General features: G+C 43.5%; 1 protein-coding gene across 4 annotated transcripts in view; it reads left to right on the top strand.

Moving 5' to 3' along the window:
• Positions 1-837: 837 nt before the first annotated feature.
• The window catches only part of EGLN3 (egl-9 family hypoxia inducible factor 3), a 39,040-nt gene continuing 19,615 nt past the window's right edge, over positions 838-20,262 (top strand). Inside the window, exon 1 of one of the 4 annotated variants that reach the window (XM_038407007.2) lies at positions 838-1,673. In XM_038407007.2, coding sequence (XP_038262935.1) covers positions 1,086-1,673 — 588 coding nt within the window. In that variant the 5' untranslated portion in view covers positions 838-1,085. Of the gene's footprint in view, positions 1,674-3,103; positions 4,024-20,262 lie in introns of those variants that run through there. The other 3 variants (XM_038407006.2, XM_038407008.1, XM_038407009.2) reach the window with 3 other exon arrangements.

Genomic DNA, 20,262 nt, shown 5'->3' with positions numbered 1-20,262 from the left:
AAAATAATTAAGATAGAATGCAGCATGCTTTGGGGTCTGGATTTTTGCAGTGGAATTTTAGCAGATGCACTTTTCTGTATAGCTGATAGAATTCTTGGGTTTCAGATAAAAACTAATTGGACCTAGCCGAATCCAGATGTTGGATACATATTTTTGTTGTGCTGCTGCACCATTTTGCAACAAGGTCTAGGATTTTTGATGTAGAGGAGCTGCTGCATTTTTTCCTCTATGTAGATTATAAACTGGGATGATCCAGGTTCTTCCACTCCTGTTGGACCAGCTCGCCTCAGATTCTTTTAAGTGAAAGAGGAATTTAGGGATTCTGAGGCAAGAATTACCAGGATCTAACTGGATCTAGGTGTTGAATCTGGGGTTTTGCACCTGTCATGTTCCAGCCTGCATGGGAGCAGGATATTCTTGGTGGCACCTGGGGCAGCTACAGTTATTATCTATTTGGGCAGTGGTGCCAACAATTGGCAGGATCCCTCTGGAGCCAAGTGTAGATTTGCAGCAGTCCTGTGCCAGACTCTAGCATTTTTTGGTGCAGGAGAGGCTAGACTTTTCTAAGGTACTCAACTTTGGGGCTTTATGGCCAACTTTTTGCTGGGACCCAGCAAGCTCCTGTAACTGGATCCAGGTTTGTGCAGCCCTCCTACTTACAGCTGCATTGAGGTCCCGCCCGCCCGCCCGCCCGCGTTTTTGATGGTCTAATTTGGGAGTTTAGGGCCAAAAATGAACCGCACCCAGCTTGTCCCCTGGGCAATCACTGGTGTCTTTCAGCGGGGAGGAAAGGCACCTTGCAGGCGGGGGCTGCTGCGTTCTGCACGTTCGGCCTTCGTGCGCTTCGCTGGAACTGGCCTGTTCCCAGCCACGGTCCCCCAGGGATGGAGGCGGCGGTACTGCTGGGAGGAGGAGGGGGCGGGTGAGCCTGCGCGCTCCCGCCGGTACGTGTGCACGCTCCCGCCCGGCGGCTTGTCCTCTGTAGCATCCTGTTGGTGGAACATGGCACTTCCCATTCCCTCGCCCGGCTCAAGGGCTCGCAGCAGCATGTGAGCAATGCACGGGGACGGGGGACCGCACTGCAAATGGCAACGAGCTGGGGAGCCGGGCCGCCAGGAGGCAAGAGCAGTTGCGAATCGGTAGCCAGCATGAAAACGATTTTGATCGATGCAGATGACCCCGAGAGCAGCGAGACAGCCCAGGGCAGGAGTGAGGCGCAGCAAGTTGACCCGTCGAGATGCCCAGGAGGAGGAGGCACTTGCCCAGTGAAAGCAGGGGAGTCCAGTGCCAGAGCGCGCGCTCTGAATCTAACCCCTCGTAAGAGGGCTCCTCCTAAGGAACACCGAAGTGGCCAGAGACTAGTGGTACAGTACATCGTGCCCTGCATGAACTCCTACGGCTTGTGCATAGTAGACAATTTCCTGGGACACAAAACTGGAGACAAAGTCTTGCAAGAAGTCAAAGCTCTGCACCTGAGTGACAAATTCCAGGATGGAGAGCTGGCAAGTCAGAAATCAGGCAGCACTAAGGCTATTCGCGGGGACGAGATATTGTGGGTGGAGGGCAATGAACAAGGATGTGAAAATATAGGCTACCTTCTGTCCAGGATGGATAAACTCATCATGTACGCTGATGGGAAACTTGGGAATTACAAAATTAGAGGAAGACATAAGGTTAGTAACTGCAGTGACAATGACTTGTTTTAAGGTACCCCCCTACCCCCCCCGTTTCTAGTCTGCGTTAAATGCACACAGCATCTTACATTAAGATTTTTAGCAAATCCTAGGCACGCTGAGTGTTAGTGGACTTTGTTAAACAAGTCTTTATTTGTACCGTCTCATAAACTAATTACTTTTCATTAGAATACATTTTATAAACGAGTAGAGATTAAATACTTTACAAGTAGCATGGTATCATATTTGATAACTGGAGGGGAATGTGAAAATCTTACAATGCAGTGGTTACAGTAGCTGCAAGATTGCTGAGTTGTTTCTTAAAAGTGAAAATCGAAGCTCTACGTATCAGATTGAATTTATCACATGCAGTGTTACTTCCAGAAACTGACAGAATCCCATGCACTTCATGCCACAATACAAAATAAACCATAAAAGCCTTTTCAGTAAATAATTGGGGAAAGTATAGACGAGGTTCTTAAACAAACTTTTTTTAAACTTCCATTAAATTTTCCAACCCCCCCCCCCCCCCGAAAATTGTACCAGGCTGTTCTGATGTTGAAACTGGCATTGCTATTCTTTCAGGGGACAATTTAAATGACGGCCAGTTTAAAGCAAAAAATGAATGAGATCTTTAGTTTTAAACGTCTCATTGAACCGTATAAGAGCGTTTATCACAAGGAGATACTTTTAAAAACTGATTCGGGAATGGGGGAGTCTGTCTCCAGATGAATAAGATTTGGGGCAAGTTTGTTTTTAAAAAAGAAAGGGAGGACTTGTGGCACCTTAGAGACTACCAAATTTATTAGAGCATAAGCTTTCGTGAGCTACAGCTCACTTCATCGGATGCGAAAGCTTATGCTCTAATAAATTTGGTAGTCTCTAAGGTGCCACAAGTCCTCCTTTTCTTTTTGCGAATACAGACTAACACGGCTGCTACTCTGAAACCTTTGTTTTTAAACTAATTTTAAATCACCTCCTGGTAGTTTGTGTGTAAAGGTGTGTGGGTTGCGGGGCGTCTCTTCCCCCCCCCCCCCCGGAAAAAGATTATAGACCCTGGCAAACTCTTGCCCCAGCCCGTATTATTGGGTTAAGATAATTGCCACGAGCAGTTAGATTAGCACTTAATCTTTCAGCACCATTTGTTTACATTGCCTTGTAGTATGTGACTGTAGTAGCTGCGTACATGTTGAGGGAGAATTCCTCAATGGCGTAGACCACGCCCCCGGGATGGGTGGGTGGAGCCTGCTAAACCACAAGCTACACCTCCTTTAGACTCGTGGAAATCCCCCCGCCCCTAGCCTTCCATTCCAACTGTGGAGCCTTTGAAAGGCTGAACTCGGTGGGGGGTTCGGACGGAGGCCACGCCCACTCGACCCACTGATTGGCTAGGTAAGTGCTGAAGCGGGTTGGAGAGGGGACGGGGCTCCACCCACGTGCTGATCGCTGCTGAGTAAGAACACATTCTGCACGTAGCAGACATATTAATCAGAAAGGGGCCATCTGCTGCTTTGGTAAATAAATCGAAAGGAGTTTGCACTTTGCAGGACTCGTCAGCTCCAAAAAAGGGGGAGTGATTACAGCCGCTAAGGGGGAGTTCACACACGTGGATCACATACAACCAGATAAAAAAGAACTCCAGGATCAGCAGCCTTCTGGTTAAGCACTTATCTGTCGGCAAAGGTGCGGCTGGTAGGCGGGAGGAGGGGGAGTCAGTTCTAGTAAGTGCATTCACAGTGCATTTAATTATTTAGTCTGGTAACCTAAAGGCTGGGTGGAACTGGAAATCTCCACTGAGGAGAGACGTTGCTGCAGCTAAACTTTCCCACGCTGTCTTCGTTACTAACCTTGAACTCGTTTGCTTCCTACATTAAAAAGTTGTACATGCTGGTTGACTCAAGTTACTAGCGCGATTTGTTCATCTCCAGCTGTACTAAGCACTGGTTTGGTGCATATTTGACTTAACTCTGGGGGGCGGGAAGACCTAATCAAGATGCCTCTGGGACCTATAATGAGATTAGATCTAGAGAAAATAGCCCTCGACTATATTGTGCCCTGTTTGCATGATATCGGCTTCTGCTACTTGGACAATTTCCTGGGCGAGGTGGTAGGGGACTGTCTGTTGGAGCGAGTGAAACAGATGCACTATAACGGGGAGCTGCAGGATGGTCAACTAGCCGGCCACAGCAATGGCATCTCCAAAAGACATTTGAGAGGAGACCAGATAAAGTGGATCGGAGGCACTGAGGAAGGATGTGAGGCCATCAACTTTCTCTTGTCGTTGATAGACAGGCTGGTGATGTATTGTGGAAGTAGACTGGGCAAGTACTATGTCAAGGAAAGGTCCAAGGTAAGAGAGTGGTTCAATCGCTACTTGGATTTGTAATAGACACTGGCTTTGTGGTTGTTCCTAAATGTATTTGCGTGTTCTAGTTTTACCACTGAGTTATAAACCCCCGGCAATAGCACCTTACACTTCTAAACTCTGGAACTGTAGATATTACTGCTCCCAGATTTTTCTTCCTACTCCCCAATTTAAGCCACACTGTAGATTTTTCCTTTGGAGGACAGTGTGTGCATTAGCTGCCAGATCTGAAAGTACAGTAAGTTGTTTATAAACAGTTCCTGTCAATTGTAAAGGGGAGGAATGAATATGTATGTTAAACAAGAAAGTTTGTAAGTACACGACATACATTAACTATCTTGTCAGATCACTCTCCTCTTACTTCTAAGAGAGTCTGCTTGGTCACTGTAGTATTAATGTTCATTGCTAGGCAGGCGCTTGGCGGCTCGTTATTATAAAACGTAATACATTTAATCTCTAATTTATGCATATGTGTACTAGTAGAGGCTACAACTGAGTAAATAAACAAATTTACATAGCAATCATTTAATTTTTTAGTGAGGGAAGATCAGAGCCTGGGTCCTAGCATAAATGTTTTCTGGTATTTGACCCAAAGAAAAAGCTTTGTTTGCTTACAACCCTGTCCACCAGTGCTTTTTTTATAGTGCTAAACACATCTGGAAGGGATGGCAAAAGTGCACCTAAACACTGACTAATTGATCACAACAGACTAGAGTACTCTAATATGGGCTCTTTTTATCCCATCCCTTTTTGTCCCTAGCTTTCAGAGGGGTTTTGAGATAGATAGCTTTCCCTATCTGAAGGCGGGGACGAGGTGATCTACCTTTAACTTGTGCACGTCGGCTGTTCAAATGTATGTTTGATTTATTTGGCTGTTTAATACTATCTGATGGATGAAATGTTTCACTCCAACTAGTTTCAATTCAGTGGTCACGTACCAACTGTTTCATAACTGAAGAGGGGATAGTGTGATTGATTGAACCATTAGTATCGCCATTATAGGTGTGAAGCATGAAAAGAAAGATCTAGTGCTTTAGTGTTAAGAGCAAGGAGGTATAGTTCTGTGAAAAGGAAGGCATAAACATTTCAAGTCCCCATTCCCAGTACAGTTTGAACATTAGTTCCTTTAGAGAGGGCTAACTTGGTTTCTCTTCAGTCTGTTTCACTATGGCAGAGTGATCCTGTATAGAATTACAATGGACAAAGTTATTAATTGTTGAAAACTTCCTTGCCTATTGCCTGCAACTTAGGACGCTGCTCGCCTCACTAATGCTGAAAGTGAGGCACTGCATTATTTGGCCACTAGGGGGGAAGAAAGGGGAGTTTGTGCTAAAGCTAGAGCCAAACACGAAGGGGGATCACTATAATTTTTACCGAATTGCACACACACGCCCACACTAGATGCAACTCGTAGGGTCAGGGCAAGTTCTTCTGGGACTCACCTTGAGTAGTGGAATTTTTTTTTTTATAACCAATCTGTGGTGTTCCGACAGCCCTCAATGTTTGTGAATCATAGTAGTTATTCCTCTTTATGGATAAGGAGTAATAAATGACTTTCATATAGTATCCTCCAGAGAACTCAACCACTTTACAAACAGATGCCAACATATATGTATACATAAATCTCTTCAACCATGAACATTTTTGGATAGAAGGTGGCACACTTTAAACTGTGCATAGAAAAACTACATAACAGTTCAAGACTGAAAGGGAGGAATGTGGTATCTGATTTTAAATGCCGGGAGAATTTCAATAGGAAATTAACAAGAACACGCAAGCTAGCATCCCTAGTCTCAAAAAAAAAAGGTGCTGTGGAATTTTTGAGGAATTTTTGAGGATCATAGGTAGCCATTGTTCCACATCTCCACTGAAAGATGGCAGCTTCAGTAAGACAGTGCCTGCTTGCACTATACAGAGTTGTTGATTCAGAGGGAAAGATTTTTTTCCCCTTTTGAATTACCATAATAACTATCACAGCTTCCTGCACTACATATCTGTTTCTTGGAAGCCTCCCATCCAAAATCAGGCCCATCTGGCTTTGTCTTGTGAGATTTGGTGAACTCAGACAAGAATTTTAATTATTTTAAATCTAGATATGTTTTGACTATATTGCATCCTTTATTAAAAGATGCTTTGAGTTTTTGGATACTCGAAAACCTTCAGTAGCCTAGACATGTGTGTAGGGTTTTTTTGGTTGTTGATTTCGTTTTTTTTTTTGTTTTTTTTTTTAAATCAACAGTCTCAGTATTTTTCAGTTTGACATGTTGTTGTTATAATTACTCTTTTAGGAAAACTGGCATTTTGTGGGAGGGGGGTAGATCATGGGGCAGGGGATGGGAGGGGAGGAAGGGAGGGTCACAGAAGGTGTTTAACAATCCAGAACAATTTGTGTTGTGTTTTTGTGTGTGTTTTTTTTTTCCTCCCCCCCCCCCCCCAAAAATGTAAAACTTTAGCTATGTGATAAGTATTCTGATTGTGGAAATGAATACAAGTATCACAAGACTGATAATTATTTAGAAATCTACTCAGACTTTGGTAAAGTTATAGCATATTCAATTAAACATGAATTACGCTTGGAACAACTCGTTCTTTGAGGGCTTGTCTACACTGGCACTTTACAGCCATTTACAGAGGTGAAAAAACACCCCCCCGAGCGCAGCAAGTTTTAGCGCTGTAAAGCGCCAGTGTAGACAGTGCCCCAGTGCTGGTAGCTACGCCCCTCGTGGAGGTGGTTTTTTTAGAGTGCTGGGAGAGCCGCGGCAGCGCTTTAACATTGCCAGTGAATATAAGCTCTCAGTGTAGGCTGTGTCTACACTAGAGGGCTATGCTGATACAGCTATTCTGGTGTAGTCTGCATAGTGTAGACATACTTGTAGGGCCTGGTCTACACTTAAAACTTAGATCAACATAGCTGTGACTCTTGGGTGTCGACGCAGCAATGCCAATGGAAGATGCTTCCATTGATCTAACTACTGTTGTTCAGGGAGGTGGAGTTCCTACAGCAATGGAAAACCCCATTCAATTGCCGTAGTCTGCATCTACGCTTTGGGGTTATGCTAGTATAGTGATGGCCCCAAAGCTATCCCACTGTAGTCCAGACATGGCCGTAGTTTTAACTAACTAACTAAAGCTGAGAATCTGGAGCACAAGATTGCTGGTGAGAAGAGGTGTTGGTGCACTATCCGGTCATGCACCCCGCAGTTCAAGCCCTGGGGGAAATTATATTGCTATGTAGTACTGAGCAGGAACTGGAATTTTTGTCCCATGGAAAAATTTTTGTTTCTGAAAAAAAATCCATTGGAATGAGAAGTTGGAGATGCAAAATTTTCTGCAGGAGGGATGTTTTCAAAAAATCCCATTTGGAAGAACCAAAACCAACTTTTGAAAATTTACCAGTCTGAGCTTATCAGGCTCCTGAGAAGCCAGGGAGCAAAGAAGCCCTGAGAGCCCAAGCATCCTGCCAGCTGAGCTGCTGAGAAGCTGGGAGCTGTGGAGCCTGGGAACCCAATCACCCTCGCAACCAACCGAGTGTTGGGGAGCCTGGGAAGGCTGATCCCTGCCTGCTTTCCATCAAAAGCTTTCATGGATTCAATGCATTCCTGTGACACCTTCCTATTCCATTGAATTGGCAATTTCCAAGAGAAAAATTTTCCACTGGAAAATTCCACAGCCAGGTATATTGCTCCTCCCTTTGCTGTTTGTTCACTGGATAAATCTGTCAGTCTTGCACATTTTACAGGCTCTAAATTCACTTACCTTAAGCCTGGTCTATGCCTAAAAGTTAGGTCGACATACCTCTGTGAGGCAGGGGTGTGAAATATCCACAACCCTGACCGACGTAGCTATACTGACTTATAACTGCATCTACACTGGGGGTTGCTGATGGAAGAATGTATTGGTCAGTGTAGCAGCCATAGTTCAGGAAGGTGTGCTCCCCTACTCTGAGGGGAAAAACCTCTTCCATTGGTATAGACTAGACTGTATCTTTTTTCTGAGGTTACACCAGCATAGCTAGAATGACATTGCTATGCCAATGTAGTCTTCATAGCCTAAGATGTGTCACTTGTGCCTCCATTTCCATATCTTTAAAATGGGAATAGAGAGATTTGCTTTATTTTGTGAAGGCCACTGAGATCTATGGATGGAAAGATATATTACTACCGTTGCTTTTTTGTTTCTGTTTTGTACAGGGAGCATTTTAAAACTGTAAAGCAATAGATCTGTTTGGCGTATCCTTTCACAATGAGCAGGTGTGCTGTTTGAACATTCCTTTATGTGTACTCCCGAGCTCCATTTGCCAACCAGTGCTAGTGTAGAGAGATGCAACCTGCATTCCCTAAGCTGCAAAGGCAGCTATGCTCTTTGAGAGGGGTGGGTCATCTGTTGGTGAAGAGCATGTGGTGATTCCACCCTTGCCCTCTGATTTTGCCAGGAAATGGCAGCTTTAAAGTACAGCTGTGGCCCCATCAGAGTCCCACCAACAATGACTCTCCAAGGAAGGCACTGAATCAGGCCATCACCTGGCTGATCTGGCCAGGACCCCTTGTAGGTCAGTTTCTGACACTCTGCCAGAAGATTGCATACACCCCAACAGAGCTGGGGTTGTGGGCACCTTCCACCCATGCAATTATGGTGGAAGTTTTCATATCCCACTGGGAAGCATTTTATCAGAGACTCCACCACTACTTCGTGTGAATGTTGGAGGCTGTGACTGTCTCTGGAGGCCTGAACTCAGAGGCAAGTGAGTTCCACTGAGTAGAGGAAATTTTGCAACCAGTAATAATCACAAGAACTCAATTGTATTTAAGAAACGCAATGACATTGTTTTATACAGAGAGCTCAGAACCCAACACCTCCAGACAGGACCCTGGATAAATAAGTGCACGGAAACATCTTTTGAAAATCTGGGTGGTTCATTTAGGTGTCTTAATAAGGGCTGAGCTCTTCTAAGAATTGGTTCATATTCTTTATATAGCGTGACAGTCACTGGAAAGTATATAGCAGAGAGGAGAGAATCGCTAACATTTTTGTCTGTGTGTCTGAGTAGTCTCTCCTTCCAACCCTCTCCATCCATGTCATCATTCAAGGTACTGACTAAAAAAAACTTCAGTCAGTCCAAGTAGGCACCTTCCTCCTCTCTAGCACCACCCTACGTGAGCCCATGCTGACTTTGCCCTAGATGGAAAGATGAGAAAGTATTTATTTACTCTTCAAGATTGGGTGGTGTGGCCACAGCTAGTAGGTGCTGGTCGCAAATCTGGGAGGATCGCGTTCAGAGCTCCCCACCTGGCAGAGGCCCGAGAGTCCTAAGGTGGCTTCTGAAACATGGCCTCCAATGTAATGATTCCTTGCTGAGATGCCTGCTCAACTCTCCCCCTTCCCCCCCCCCCCCGCGCTCATCACAGGGATTTAAGGAATTCATGAATCTTCAGAAGCCCAGGTTGAGGATTTCCATCAATAGTCTTGTAATTCTGGGGGAGGAAATATAATTTTTGTGTGTGTTTTAATATATTAAAAAACAAACCTCCCAGCAATTTTCTTGTTTAACATTAAAATCCAAAGTGAAACCCCTTAGATTCTGGTTCTGGGTACAAACCTAAGGAGCAGTGTAACAGTGATGATCAAATTGCAGAGGAACACAGGATGTAGAAATATAATCATTTGTTATATATTACAAAGGATTTTTATGATAATTGCGCAGCAGCATGCCTTACAATTAGCTTACAGCTTACAATGGAAAGTCTGATGAATACTGCCATCCAGAAGAGCGATGCATAATTTTTCTTTTTTTCTAATCAAATGCACGTGTTTTGGCATAATGGTCAGGTTCAAATCTGTTCTTCTGGATGAGTGCCAGAATGCCCAGTGTTCAACAGAGTCCAGAGCCATTTGAACTGTAAATACAACAGACAAGTCATTTTATGATATCAGACTGAGGAATTCAGCTTTGGCAGAGATCCTAGAGCAGTTGCCTTGGATCACTGTCAGAACTGATTTTTATATCTATGTTTGTCAAGCAAGATTAGTTAGCCAGGTTAATTATACACAGGAATGGGGATATTTTTCTTGACAATCAAGCATTAAAACAATATACCAACGTTTATATCTACTCTTAATTTTGTTCTGACTCATTCTGCTCAGTGACTTTTTTTAAAACACTTCTTCATTGAAATGAGTACGCAAACAGTATCTCAGGGCATGGTTGCACTGGAAACTTCAAAGCGCCGTCATGGGAGCGCTCCCGCAGCAGCGCTTTGAAGTGCACGTGTGGTCGCACGCAAGCGCTGGGAGAGAGCTCCCCCAGCGCTCCTCGTAGTCCACCTCCACGAGGGGAATAACTCAGAGTTCTGGGATCCTGTTTATACTTCTGCTTTAAAGGGCTCTGACTTGCTGTGCTCGGGGGGGGGGGGGGTGATTTTTCACACCCCTGAGCCAGCAAGTTAGAGCACTATAAAATGTAAGTGTAGCCAAGCCCTCGGATTCCTGCTCCACCCAGCAGGACTTTGATGTTACAGAGAGAGGGTCTGATCCTACAGACAGTTATGCATTTGAGTAACTTTACAACTTCTAGTCTCTTTGAATGCCCTTTAAATCTGCATTTAGGCATCTAAACCATGGATCTTTGGGCTTGTCTACACCCCCCTGAGCAATGGAAGTTTCAGTGCTGTAAAATCATAGTGTAGACAGTGCTAGAGCACTAGGAGCTCCCAGCGCTGATAGCTATTCCCCTTGCGGAGGTGGGGTGTTTTTTACAGTGCTGGGAGAGCTCTCTCCCAGTGCTGGAGCTGCGACTATGCAGCTAGGGTGACCAGATGTCCCGATTTTGGGGTCTTTTTCTTGTATAGACTCCTTGCAGAATCAGGGCCAGAGGAAATACAATTTAAGAATTAGTTTATTTTATCCCATTGTAGCCTGGGATTCAACAGTTTTTGAAAAGCCGTATTATTAGTCACTTTTCATTGATAGCAGATGGTGAGACTTCTGAAATCCAGTCATGGGCCACTGGGCCACTTTCTAATTTTTCCATTGCCATGTTTCAAACTAGGATTAGTTGCATCAGTACAAGCCGCCCTATATAGTGGTGCAGTGGAGGCCTGCACTGATATTGCTATGCTGGGATGTAACTACACCAGGGAAAAATCCCCACCATAAACAAACCCAAAGTATTCATGCCTGAAACTCCATGAAAGAATTGCTTTTTATGAAGATGCATATAGCTTGCTAACTGGCAGCATAGCTCCTGTGGAACCAGAGCAGTAGAGCTGTGGGCCTGAACTGTTACAGAAGTGAGAGTAATCCTTCCTGTGGATTTACAGGCTCTGTGGGATTGCATGGCAGCATGTCCCACCTCTTCTGCATCCCCAGATACATCCACAATTTTCTGGAAACTGCAAGAATCACCTTGTGGACTTTCCTGACCCCACACCATTCCACACCTGTGCATTTCTCCATGATATAAGATAATTTCCCCTTACTGTTAATATTTGTATGCAGTATGTTTAATAACTCTCTCATATGAATCTCCTTAGCATTCAGCTGCAATGAAATGAAAATGCATGGATGTTCATTACACTGAAGTAGGACAGCACATATATTGCAAGGCATATGGAATTCCTTGTGCCTAATTAAGTTAACAATTTACTTTGGTGTCTTTATTACCTTGTGGAATCAACTCCTTTAGTAAATGTCCTTTTCCCCTTTTCACCCCCTTCCAAATTCATATACGTGGTGGTTTGCTGGTATAGAGGGTTTATGCATGACTTTATCACAACTGGTCATAAGGGTTCAAATTTTACATCATCCACAAGTGAAAATAATGATGGGGATTTGGTCCTAAATTCTGGCAGAGGTTAAGGCCCTGATCTTGCAATCCGTTCCCCCTGGGTGGACCCGTGTGCCTGTTCAGAACCCCATTGATGCTCAAGGTTACTCTCATGAATCCAGTTGCAGGATTGAGCCCTTATCCTGGTATAATCAGACATGATTACCAGTCTCTGGCTTGGTCTACACTTAAAAAAATATGTTGCTATAACTGTGTCAATCAGAGGTATGAAAAAAAATCCCCCTGACCAACATAGCTATTCTGACAAAACCCCCAGAGTAGGCGTAGCTGTACTGATGAAAGAGTGCTTCTGTCAACATAGCTAACTAATGTCCTTTTCAGGAAGCTGGTGTTCTTACGCTGACAGGAAAAACTCCTGTCAATGTAGGCTTAGTCTGCTCTCGGGGGGGGGCTATGCTGGCAAACATGACTATGCAAGTATAGGTTTCAGAGTAGCAGCCGTGTTAGTCTGTATTCGCAAAAAGAAAAGGAGGACTTGTGGCACCTTGGAGACTAACAAATGTATTTGAGCATAAGCTTTCGTGAGCTACAGCTCACTTCATCGGATGGCTGTAGCTCATGAAAGCTTATGCTCAAATACATTTGTTAGTCTCTAAGGTGCCACAAGTCCTCCTTTTCTTTGTGCAAGTATAGGTTCTGTAGCGTAGACATCCCTCTGCTGAGCAGCCAGAGCAGAGGTGTTGCAGGTCAGGGCTCTGGCAGAGCAATGGAGAAGTCCTGATGGGCAAAAATTATCACCTTTTTTTTTTTTTTCCTTTTTCCAGTTGTGTTAACTTTACTGAGCTAGCTAACATGACTGAAAAGCTCTGTTAGGATGCCAGTTATTACTTGAGGCTGTGTTAGCTGGCTGTGCTGTAGCCTACATTCCCCCTTAGAACACAAGATGGCCAGCTGAACATGGCTTCAAACATGCTAGCCTGCAACCTCACTTCTCAATCGTGTTAAGCTAACTTGATTGAGTTAACACAATTGAAGAAAAGACTTTTTACCCATCAAGAGAGGGCCTTTGTGGGGAGTCTTCGTAATGCCCGAGCATACCGACAAATTCTAGCCATAGTCATTCCGCGCTTTGCTGTGAAATAAATTCCCCTTCAAAATGGGTGCGGGGTAGGAGGGAGGAAGGAGAACACCACAAAACCCAAACATGAATACAGTGGTGATTATATTAAGTCAGTGTTTGCTAAGCAGATAAGGACGTAATTGGTATGCACTGATTTGTTACACATTTTAATAGGGGTCTTCTGAACAACAGACAGTAGACACCATTTTTTTTAAAGTATATGCGCATGCTTTTGACTTGATTGAGTTTCCCTACCCCACACCATAATAGGCAGTGGCAAATTGCCAGTTGAATGCTGCCTGGTCTGCTGTGACACTAACGTTACAGTAGGCAGCCTGTGAGAATAAGAAATTCAGTAAAGTTTCCAAGTAGCAAGGGAACCTCTGCAAGTAAGTTACCAGCTTTAGATTCCTGGAGAGGGGTGTGTGTATACCAACAAGAGTGAGTGTCACAGACCTGGCTTGTATTTAGCATCACCATAATCCTTCTGTGATCAAGTGCAAGACTAAAACAGCAATGTTAGCGAGTCATTAACAAGACAAGACTCTTTCTAAGCCTCAGTGAAAAGGTTTTAATGGATTAAAAGAGGAGCCTTGTGTTTAGAAAAGTATTGAAACCGCTTTCAGTAGGTGCGCTCTAGGTGGTGGATGGCTCATTGCAAACGCATGCCTTAGCTGGTCTGAGGGTGAATAATTGCTCTGCCTTAGCTGGTCTGAGGGTGAATAATTGCTCTGTTACTACAGGTTTCAGAGTAGCAGCCGTGTTAGTCTGTATTCGCAAAAAGAAAAGGAGTACTTGTGGCACCTTAGAGACTAACAAATTTATTAGAGCATAAGCTTTCATGAGCTACAGCTCACTTGAGCGGATGCATTCAGTGGAAAAACTTTTTCCAAGTACTCCTTTTCTTTCTGTTACTACAGGATATGTTGTTGTTTGATACCTTGGAAATGGTTTTGGTTTACACATAACATTGCTATGTGACTTTTAAATAAATGTGGAAGGGAGTAGGCCAGAAGTAGCTCATCCTTTCTGTTAGACAGAGAAACAATGCAGGAAGAGAAAAGATGAAGGCAGGTCATGCAAAGCAGACTACATCCTTCTGTCTAAATGATTCACGGCCACGACATTTTGTCGCCAAACCATCTCTGACTCTGTTCCCTCAAGCAATTTGGCAGAGCCCTAAGCCCCATTTCTTCTCCTCCCTCCCTGCCTCCGTCCCCGCTCTCTGTGTGTGTGAGAGAGGGGCTTTTCTTTGCATTCTTATAAGATTATTAAACAAAGAAATGTAATGATGCCAGGCAAAATAATTATTAGAAGCTAATTAATGCGAGCGGTTTTGTCACTATGATGATTCAAAACCAAAATCTGAAATAAATTCTACTGGACATCAAAATGTCCCCATAAAGCAGGTAAATGTTAAGCATTGTGAATGCTAGAGATGTCACCAAATCAGCGGCTAACTACGCTGTCCTCCTTAACTTTACTTGGCACAAATTACTGATGTTACATATGCAAAGACCTTGCCACAGTTATGAAAATAAAGATCTGCTCTGATACAAAACTGCATGCTTGAATTAGGAGTTTAATTAAATCTTACAGTGAACACAAAGAAATAGGTATTGCATGCTTCTTAGTAGCAAGATGATTAATACTCAAATTACATTTGTAACTTGTACTGATTTGAGGGTCACATATTAGCCCTATTCTGTATTTTGTTTTTAAAACAGTATGCGTTTCCATTCCTCTGTCCTGGAGTCAATAATGATTGTTTTATCAATTTAAAAATCTTGTTTATGGCACTGGATTGGTTTTGTTTGGATTTGAATGTTTCTGAAAAAAAATCAATAAAAGAAATATTTTTAAAAGGTTCAGCCCTAATTCAGCAAAGCACTTAAGCATATGCTCAAAGAGTCTCTCTCTCTTTTAAAATCAATGGGACTGAAGCATGTGGATTTAGGAAGGAAGAATCCCATGCACTGCTACAGGTTGGGGACCGACTGGCTAACCAGAAGTTCTGCAGAAAAGGACCAGGGGATTACAGTGGACAAGAAGATGGGTACGAGTCAGCAGTGTGCCCTTGTTGCCAAGAAGGCCAACAGCACATTGGGCTATATAGTAGGAGCACTGCCAGCAGATTGAGGGAAGTGCTTATTCCCCTCTATTCGGCACTGGTGAGGCCACGCCTGGAGTATTACATCCAGTTTTGGTCCCCCGACTACAGAAGGGATGTGGACAAATTGGAGAGAGCCCAGTGGAGGGTAATGAAAATGATTACAGGACTGGGGTACATGGCTTACGAGGAGAGGCTGAGGGAGATGGGGTTATTTAGTCTGCAGAAGAGAAGAGTGAGAGGGGATTTGATAGCCTTCAATTACCTGAAAGGGGGGTGTCCAAAGAGGATGGAGCTAGGCTGTTCAGTGGTGGCAGATGACAGAACAAGGAGCAATGGTCTCAAGTTGCAGTGGGGGTGGTCTAGGTTGGATATTAGGAAACACTGTTTCACTAGGAGGGTGGTGAAGCACTGGAATGGGTTACCTAGTGAGGTGGTGGAATCTCCATCTTTAGAGGTTTTTAAGGCCCGGCTTGACAAAGCCTTGGCTGGGATGATTTAGTTGGTGTTGGTCCTGCTTTGAGCAGGGGATTGGACTAGATGACCTCCTCGGGTCTCTTCCAACTCTAATATTCTATGTGCTTAAGTACCTTGCTGAATAGGGATGGTTTGCTGGATTGGAGGCCTTTAAATAAGTTCTGAGGAAAGTCTTGCACTGTTTCCCCTGCGCTCTCCCCAATGTGTTTGTATTCACCACTTGTCCTGCTTAGGTTTTAAGCAGGGACCATCTGAGAGGGTGGGTGGATAGATTTTGGTATGTGCAGTGGGCCCTAATTTATTTTGGGTGCTACTGCAATCCAAATAATATTCTCTCACTGTCTTTGCATCAGGATGTGTTGTAGCAAGCACATCTCACATTAAAATTAGTAATAGCATTTATTCCACAGTGTGCTAGGTGCTGTCCAAACACAGAGGAAGACAGTCCCTCATCTGAATAGTTTACAATCTAAGGCCCTGATCATCCAATGAGCTCCATGCAGGTGGACCCTTGCACCCACATACAGCCCTGTTGACTTCATATGGGTTCCGGGTGAGAGCGGGGGTCTGCCCAAGCAGAGCACATTGCAGGACTGGAGCCAAGAAAACAAGCAGCTCATAGAGGTGAGGGGCTGGCAGGTGAGGGAGGGAACAATCAGAAAATATATATACACATACATACACACATTTTGATTTACATTAATAAAACAAATATCAAGGGCTGCTCAACCTGGCTGGTGGTGTCTAATTTATTGTAGGTATCCTAGTAGAAGTGAGTTTTGAGAAGGAATTTGAAGGAAGAGGGGGCAGTGGTTGCAGTTGGAGTGCTATAGTGTGTCCTCGTGCTAAGGCATGTAATTCACTTTCTGCCAGCTGGTGAATATAAATAGAACAGGTTCCCCTAGGCTATATTGAACTCTGTTCTTTCCAGTATTCACCAATATTTCCCTTTCCTCAATGGATTAGCTTTTCATCTGTCTTCCCCTGTCTGTGCCATGCCTGTGAAGCATGTTACATGGCTGCTGAACCAGGCCAACAGGAAAGGTCACTGAATTGTTAAATATTTTACAGACTGCATTTTCACAGGAGGAGGAAGAAGAGAATTAGCGATGCCAGTCCTGCTGGCCAAGTATATGAATATGAATGTCAAAGTTGTACATTTTAACATTAAACATCTAAATTCATATTTAGGCTCCTGATTTAAACAGACATTGTCAACTTAGGTCACACTACTGATTTTTAAACATCTACTAATTTAACACAATAACTAGGATGACTGTAAATGATTAGAGCAGCGGTTTTCAAACTTTTTGTATTGGTGATCCCTGTCACACAGCAAGCCTCTGAGTGTGACCCCCCCCCCCTTTTAATTTAAGAACGGGGGGTGGTGGTGGTAATTTAATGGGGGCTCGGAGCTGTCAGCCTCATGGGGCTGTTGGCTCTCAACCCCCATGTAACCACCTTGTGATCCCTTGAGGGGTCACAACCCCCAGTTTGAGAACCCCTGGATTAGAGAAACATTTGTTCTGCTCTTTTTCTCAGTTTATTTTGTGCATTTGCTGACCTATGGTTATTCATCTGTTTCATTGCTTTCCCTGTATAAAAATGATTATTATTTATATTCCAATACTTGGGCTACTGGGGCTCATGCTAGCCCTCTATAAAGAGCAGTGTAGATTGTGCTTTGAAGTTGTATCTTGAGACAGAGCTTGGGCTCTGAAGCCTGGGGAGGGAGATGGACTGTCTACAGCTATTTTTAGAATGCTAGCATGAGCTCCACTAGCTTGAATTCTTTGCCCTGGGCTGGGAGGCTTGCTCCCGCAGCCTCCAAAATGCTAGACATACCCTTAGGCTTTGAATCTGTAAACATGCTTGTGTACTTAATTTTAAGTCCCATTGAAGCCCTGATCCTGCAGATTACTCTGCCTGGTAGATTCCTGAACCTGTACAGAGCCCCACTGAAATTTGCTCTCTGGAAATCTCAAACAACCATAGTTACGGCAAGGTATATTTGGAACCACTGTGTAAGCATCCAGAAGGTAGTACAATGGAGCAGAAACAGTTTGGCTAGCAAGAGTGTCGTGCCACATTGGTACTTGCCCTGCTGCTGTCCCACCTAGTAAATTATCAAGGCTTTTGTTTTCTAGTGTAGATATGCAGCCAGAATTCATGGAGTAGCAGTCCTTGCTGTCATATGGGAATTGGGCAACTTATGTTCAATTCTGGACTCTGAAACTGGCTTGCAGTGTGAATTTGGGCAGCTGCTTATCTTCTCTGGGCCCTGGTTTCTGCACCTGTAAAATAATAATGGGTTAACTGCCTTTATAACTCATGTTGATCTCCAGATACAAAATGCAAAAGTATAATGAATATAGTGCTGCATGCTGAGGGTTTATTTGTTTTGCACTGGATTATTTTTTAAGTCCTGATACTGGTATAAAAAATGTGTAGAAAAGTGTTCATTGCAGGGTGGTGGTGGTTGTTCTGTGGGTTTTTGTTGTTGTTTAGTCTAATCCTAGTGTGGATGCAGTTATGCCAGTACAGTAGAACCTCAGAGTTATGAACTGACCAGTCAACCACACACTTTATTTGGAACCAGAAGTATACAATCAGGCAGCAGCAGAGACCAAAAAAAGATGCAAATACAATACAGTACTTAACACAGTTAAATGTAAAGCACTCTAACAAAATTAAGGGAAAGCAGCATTTTTCTTCTACATAGTAAAGTTTCAAAGCTATATTAAAAGTTAATGTTCAGTTGTAAGAACAACCATAATGTTTTGTTCAGAGTTAGGAACAACCTCCGTTCCTGAGGTGTTTGTAACTCAGAATTCTACTGTATAACAGTGCCTTAAGGTATGTCTACACCTACATTTTATAGCGCTCTAACTTTCTGGCTCAGGGGTGTGAAAAATCACCCCCCTGAGCGCAGCAAGTCTGAGCGCTCTAAAGCACTAGTGTAGACAGGCTCCGAGCGATGGGAGCTGAGCTCCCCAGCGCTCGGAGCTAATCCCCTCGTAGAGGTGGATTACCAGGAGTGCTGGGAGAGCTCTCTCCCAGCGCTTGAACGCGACCACACTCACACTTCAAAGCGCTGCCGCGGGAGCGTTCCCATGGCAGCACTTCGAAGTTTCCAGTGTAGACATACCCTTATACTGAAATAGCTTATTCCCCATACCATATGGAGACAAGCTGTACTGGTACAAGAACGTTTATACTGGTATAACTGTGTTTATACTAGGAGGGATTGTACTGCTTTAACTCTAGTGGTATCTACAGAAAAGGTCTTAAAGCTGAAAGATTAAAATTCGTCCATTTCTTAGAGAACAACATAAATTATTTCTGAGGGTAATTTATCACTGGTAACTTTAATGGGTTTTACCCATAAATATCCATTTATGCACAAATCAGTGCAGGCATGAATGTACTGTTAGCTAGTTGACTTTCAAAAATGTAGAATTAGCTTTATTCCAAATTTACAGCAGGGATAACTGGTCTCATCAATTAGCCTTAATTTAGTGGTACTGCTGTGATAAACATTTGTGTGCCATTCATCTTGGTGTTCATGCTATTCAGTAGTGTTTGCATAGCTTCAGAAGCCAAGCAGGCCTTGAGAATTTTGGGATGAGACACAGACGAGATTTGGGGTTCCTTCCAAATTCAATTGTATGATTTTAAATTCCTCCAACTGCTCTGGCCTCGTATATAGGGGTTGTAACTGTGCTGCCAGAAAGGGGGAAAATTCCTCGGGTGCAGAAGCAGCATAGGATCAGTGCAAGTAGCCCTACGCTGCCTTCCCTCAGAAGTCCTGTCATAGGAGGCATGCTGTGGGCAAGATGGCAGGCTGTCTGGGCAGAAAGGTTAGTAGCTATAGACTCAGTATTGTGGGGGATTCTGATCTGCAATGTGATGCTGCGGCAGCTGTTGTAAGTTGGAGTAGCCCAGGGTCCCCTCAGCAGCACTGAATCAGGGTAGTGCAAAGATGGCTTATTTATGCATACAGTACACCACATTGAAAGTCCTGCAGGCAGAATTACCATCTCCCACAGCGTCCATATATCAAAAAGGGATATAGGCCTAATCTTGCAGCCCTAACATAGGCAAAATTCCCATTTAAGATTTGCTTCCATTAAATCTAGGATGACGCCCTATATTAATGTTTTCGGACAGAGACTAAAATATATGCAATTACTTTAATTGTTTGTGGGGAAGGCATTACTTAGTATATCAAAGTCTCTGTCAATATTTCTCTGTGTGATTAAAAACAGAATGGTAAAGATCTAAGTGGTGACAGGGAATACAAGGATCAAATATTAAAGGAACATTATCCCCCACGATATGAAAAACCACTTGATTAAAAACTTGAGAGATTTATTTTCTGCTTACCATGCCTTTTATTCCCCATTGACAACTGAACTTAAGGCGAGACTCTTTACAGATTTCCTTAATGAGCTTGTATTTATGAACTTGTTTTTCTACAAGGTTGAGCTCTTGGTCATGGTCTCTCTTGTGGCTCATTACAGAGTACTCTGTATTGAATGTCTGATGCTTTCTAGTTAGAATAGTTCATCCCTGCTTTGTTTCTGGACAATAAAAAATGTAATAGTGTGGAATTTTTTTGGATGATGAGGCGGGGAGGGAGGAAGACAGTGGTTTAAAGCACAAGTAAAAATGTTCTAAAAATCTATTTAGACCATAGTGTCTCTTTGGTATCTAGCATTAAAAGAATATATA

Source organism: Dermochelys coriacea, chromosome 6 (genome assembly GCF_009764565.3).
Source record: "Dermochelys coriacea isolate rDerCor1 chromosome 6, rDerCor1.pri.v4, whole genome shotgun sequence".
Classification (NCBI taxonomy): Eukaryota; Metazoa; Chordata; order Testudines; family Dermochelyidae; genus Dermochelys; species Dermochelys coriacea.
Note: the sequence above shows the minus strand (reverse complement) of the source record. Positions and strands in the feature narration are given on the sequence as shown.